We start from the raw sequence: 5424 nt of genomic DNA, 5'->3' as shown, positions 1-5424 counted from the left end.
TCAGTCAGTGTTAATGTACTGTAGTGTCCAGTCAGTCAGTGTTAATGTGCTGTAGTGTCCAGTCAGTCAGTCAGTGTTAATGTGCTGTAGTGTCCAGTCAGTCAGTGTTAATGTGCTGTAGTGTCCAGTCAGTCAGTCAGTGTTAATGGACTGTAGTGTCCAGTCAGTCAGTCAGTCAGTGTTAAAGTGCTGTAGTGTCCAGTCAGTCAGTCAGTGTTAATGGACTTGTAATCTAGTTGCTTATTATCCTGTAAAATTGCACTCAACGTAATGCTTTGACACAGACCTTGCTTTGCATTGTATTGTTCATTTTGATTTCCCATATGCCTCCTTTCCTTTCACTTTTAACGATGCCTGCACTTGCTAGCTTTTACTATCTAGGACTTGTTTTGTTTATTGTATATTTCCTATACAAGCATGTCAATTGGAATTTGTAAATTGCATTATGCTTTGTACTGAACTGTATTATTGCATTTGGTATTGCTTATGTTTTGTAAGTCGTCCTGGATAAGGGCATCTGCCAAGAAATAAATAATAATAATAATAATAGTGTCTGTGTCAAGAGATATAGAAATCAGTCCCAGAGTAACAAACAGTTTTATTCACTACAGAGATGAAAACAGATAAATTACACACTGTGAGACAGAGAGGAGGCAGGGAGGAGGAGGGGCTCAGTCTCTCACTGCTCCTCTGCTTCTATTGTTTTGTCTTCTCTCCGTTGGGCGGTATTGCTCGTCCTGTCCGTGCCCTGCCTGTGTCTCAGTGTCTCCGCTCGTGCTGTCCGTGCCCGGCTTGTGTCCCCGGGAGGAATGTCCCTGCGGGATGGAGGGAGTCTTTCTTATCCTCATTGTGTCCTGATTTTTCTGTCATCCCTCCGTCAGTCAGTATTAATACACTGCACTCTCCCTCCATCTCCCTCTCCATCTCTCACTCCTCCCATCCCTTGCCCCCGGGCTGGGCCGGGAGCCTGAAGCCCAGCATGGCGGCCGTGTCCCCCGCGTCCTGCTCCCCCCGCCTGTGGTAGAGGGAGTGGAGGGAGGAGTGCAGCCGGGAACTGGCCAGCAGAGAGAGGTAGGAGGAGGCAGTGTGCAGAGACTCCTGCTGGGCTCGACACAGCTTCTCACTGGTCACCTGAGAGAGAGAGAGAGAGAGAGAGAGATGCACTTTCTCCTGCAATGCAATCAATATAAAAACATAACAAATTGCAACCTCCTAATTAAACTCCTCCTGGGCAAAGGAGACGCACTCTGCAGGCATTTAAACGTTAATGTGATGTTATAGGTACTTGTTATATCATTGTTTCTTGAATACATTTTTCTTTAAATATTTTCTTCAACTTCTCTGTTCATTCATATATATTTACGTAATCATTCGTTTATAGTTCGTAATGTCTGTATTGTCTAAGTACATCGCCGCACTGCTGTACTGTAATATGTACATTTAAAATGACTACGCTAATGTTAAGCTATGTAGATTACGCACTGCAATTAAACGGACGTTGTGTTCATCAAACAATAATTCGCCTGTAAGTCACCTTCATTCCACGGTAAATACACGTCCACTGCCACAATCCTTCCCATTGGCCAGCGCTCAACTCAATCACAACCTCCTCCCCCCGCGATTGGCTCGACTCAGCCGTCACTCACGCCCCGCACTTAGTTTCCGAGGTTGTGATTGGCTTGCTGGCAGCAGAGAAACTCGTTTCTCTTAATTCTGCAGTTCTCGGTTTAACAAAGTGTCCGCCTGCCTGTCTGTCTGTCTATCTGTCTCACCTGGTTCTTCCGGAACTGCTCCAGGACATAACTGTAGGCGGGGGAGCGCTGGTAGTCCGGGCCTTTGAGCGCCCGGATCTCCTTCAGGATTCCTCGGCAGACCCGCAGCGGAGGAGCTAAAGACGCCATTTTGGATCTGGTTTCTAAAGAGAGCGAAGAAGTCGAGCGTCGAGGAGATCGAGCAAGCGAACAAAATGAGCAGAGGAGTCGATTTCCGAGCAATCAATTGACGCGGCGGCGAATATTTTCTAGAGCCGGAGACACCCAGGTGTGAGCAATCGATCGCGGAGAAGCGGAGCGCGATCCTCGATAGGGACGGAAAAAAGGAAGCAGCTGAATAGTTTCAATCGTTTTTCTGTTTCTCTTTCCTTCGGGGCACTTTTTTCACGGCTTCATCTCCCTCTGTGTTTAAAACGTGAATTATTTTCAACGTTTTGTGTTACCTGAAATACACATGTACACCAGCTTCAATGCAAATCCCAATCGGTTACCACAACAATAATTATAATGATGCAAATGATTGTAACAACAACAGCAATTGCAATAATAACAGAACGAATCCGAAGGGAAATGAACGAAATAAATCGTTTTTCGCTACTATTAGGATACTAATTGCTTTGGCTCTGCGGGTGCGGTGAGCGCTGGCGCATGCGCAGTGCCCCCCTGATGCGGCCCTGTTGTCCCTGCCAGCGGGTGCAGTTCGCCGCGCCGCCGCCAGAGGGAGACGCTGCCCTGCAGAACGGCGCCAGAGGCCGGAGCTGCAGTACCGCCGTGAGCCCACAGGTGGGGGGTAATGAGTCGCAGTGCTGGTTCTTGTCGTTTTTGTTGTAAATCACACCCCTATAAAAAAAGTGTTGACAGCAATACTGTTAGTAAAGACAGTAATAGAATTAAAGTGTGAGAAATATACTTTTTAGGGATTGTGTATTAACAGCTCTCTAAATATTGCTGGTACTACAACTGTTATTAGGATATTATTATCATTGTCTTAATTGTTAATAGTGGCTAACGTTACAGTGGTAAGTTAAAATACTTGTAATTTAAAGTTTCGTATTCAGGTTTATTCCCATTATTGATGTTGATAGGTGTTGAGGCGGTGTTTGTGGTGATGGCGTGCTGTGTGAATGGCATCTCGCCCCCTGGCAGAGCTGTCTGGTTTGATCCGGTTTAAACCAGTCGCAGCTGTCTCGAGCGGCGCCCTGGCAGCCCTGTGGGAAGAGCATGCAGAAACCCGAAGTGGAGTCCGAGTCAAAAACTGGAACCACACACTGTACATACACAGTACATACACACACACACTGTACATACACAGACACACTGTACACACACACACGCACGCACACTGTATAAACACACATACACACTGTACATACACACACAGTATAAACACATACTGTACACACACGCACAGTATAAACACACTATACACACACACTATATACTGGCCCACGGCACTAAAAAATGGACTTGCCCTCCTGGCCTATGTCTACAGGTATTCCGCTTTGCTCAGTCAGCTGGGCATGGATTCGTCATGGCACAAATTGATTCAATTTTAAAAATCATTACAATATCAAACATTCAAATCTAGATCTCCTGCCTTGCATAGATACAGTGCCTTGCAGAAGTATTCAGACCCCTGACCAATTCTCTTATTACTGTATTAAAAATGTTCTTTGAATTTTCAGTCCATTTGATATTTTATTTTAAAACACTGAAACTCAAAATCAAATATTTTTAGGTGACATTGGTTTTATGTTGGGAAATATTTGTAAGAAAAATAAAAAACTGAAATATGTTGCTTGCACCCCTGTGCTGTGGAATCTCCCAGTTTACACAGATGACAGAAATTGCCCGAACAAGGACACAATGACACTGTCACATTGCGGTCACATTTTCTGGATAAAAAAAGATCATTGGTCAGGCTGTCAATCTGAAGCAAAATTAAGACCAAATAGCATTATACAGGAGTTTTAGGAGTAGATTACGAAAAGGGTACAAAATAATATCCAAGTGTTTGGCTATCCCAGTGAGCTCAGTTCTGATCAATAATCAGGAAGTGGAAGCTGCATCACACCACCCAGGCACTGCCAAGAAAAAGCCGTCCCTCAAAACTCAGAGCTCAAACAAGAAGGAGACTTGAGAGAGAAGCCACAGATAGGCCAACAAGCACTGTGAAGGAGCTACAGAGGTCAGTGGCTGGGAGTGGAGTAATGGTGCACCGGTCAACCATATCAAGAGCTCTGCATAACACTGGCCTGTATGGGAGGGTGGCAAGAAAGGTGACATCACTCACAATGTACCATCTGAAAGCATGAGAGAGAGCCAGCTGTAATGAGGGAAAAGGATTTGTGCTCAGATGAGACCAAGACTTTTTGGCCGAAACTCAAAGTGCTACATGTGGCGCAAACCTAACACTGCCCATACCTCCTGACACACCATCCCTACAGTGAAGTGTGGTGGTGCAGCACCATTATTATTATTTTTTTATTTCTTGGCAGACGCCCTTATCCAGGGCGACTTACAACATAAGTGTAAAACAAAGTGCAAAAATACAGTGAAGTACAAGGCATCAATCATTACAAATTCAATGAAACTAAAACATAGCAATTCAAAATAATACATTTTACAAATTCCAATTTACAATTTACACAGGCAAGTACAGTAAGTGAGGTCCTACATCCTGGACGGTAAAAGCAAGTGCTGTCAAGATGTAGGGTCACAGTCAAGGGCTACAGGAAAGGGATCAATGAGGAAAACAAATCGAAAACACAAGAAGCATATGCTGTGGGGATGCTTCTCATCAGCAGGGACTAGACATCTTGTTCAAATTGAAGGGAAATACAGGGAAATACTGCAAGGGAAGTGGCTTCAGGCCATTAAAAAACTGAAGCTTGGGAGGAAATTCACCTTTCAGCAGGACAATGATCCCAAGCACAAGGCCAAATCAACATTGGAGCAGCTCAAGAACAAAAAGGTGAAAGTCCTGCAGTGGCCCAGTCCAAGTCCTGATCTCAATCCCACTGAGAATCTGTGGCACTATTTGAAAACCTTCGGTCCACAAGCATTGTCCAACCAAATTGAACAACCTGGAGCAAACCTCCCCAGTAGAATGAGACAGAATCACTCAGAGACTGTGTGCAAAGCTGGTGCATACCTACCCCAAGAGGGTATTGCAGCGAAAGGTGGCTCTACCAAATATTAAGGTCTGGGGGTTGAATACTTACGCAAGCACCATATTTCAGTAGTTTTTTTTTTTTTTTACAAATATTTCCCAACATAAAACCAATGTCACCCTAAAATAATTTGAGCTTCAGTGTTTTCAAATAAAATATGAAACGGAATGAAATTTCAATGTACTATCTGTAAATCATTAATGAGAGAGAATTGGTCACGAGGTCTGAACACTTTTGCAAGGCCCTGTAGATGCTATAACGTAATTTAAAGCCAAAAGTAATCGAATCCACAGTGAGTAAAAAATAAAACAAAAAATCACACCCCTATAAAAAAAAGTGTTGACAACAACAGATCTGTTTAGCTGAATTAGTTTAGATCTAAAACAAAAACAGAAAACATTAAAAGGGAATTAAATACTACTAATAAAGAAGTGAAAGTTCTTAGAATTACAATAAATATGGTGAGTTTATTATTATTT

General features: G+C 43.5%; 1 protein-coding gene across 1 annotated transcript; it reads right to left on the bottom strand.

The window, feature by feature from the left end:
• Nucleotides 1-578: 578 nt before the first annotated feature.
• fmc1 (formation of mitochondrial complex V assembly factor 1) lies at nt 579-2075 on the bottom strand. Its single transcript, XM_066707373.1, has 2 exons — nt 1773-2075; nt 579-1131 (listed from the first exon to the last, which is right to left on the bottom strand). Exons 1-2 carry the CDS (start codon nt 1899-1901, stop codon nt 928-930), a joined length of 333 nt encoding a protein of 110 aa, XP_066563470.1. The 5' UTR covers nt 1902-2075; the 3' UTR covers nt 579-927.
• Between the last annotated feature and the right edge of the window lie 3349 nt (nt 2076-5424).

The sequence above is a fragment of the Amia ocellicauda genome, chromosome 6 (genome assembly GCF_036373705.1).
Source record: "Amia ocellicauda isolate fAmiCal2 chromosome 6, fAmiCal2.hap1, whole genome shotgun sequence".
NCBI lineage: Eukaryota > Metazoa > Chordata > Actinopteri > Amiiformes > Amiidae > Amia > Amia ocellicauda.
This window is presented reverse-complemented; position numbering and strand designations above follow the sequence as displayed.

Coding starts and splice junctions, on each gene's coding strand:
- fmc1 (XM_066707373.1), bottom strand. CDS start 1,901: ATGGCGTCTTTAGCTCCTCCGCTGCGGGTCTGCCGAGGAATCCTGAAG. Junction 1,132..1,772: donor AGCAGTTCCGGAAGAACCAG/GTGAGACAGATA, acceptor TCTCTCTCTCAG/GTGACCAGTGAGAAGCTGTG.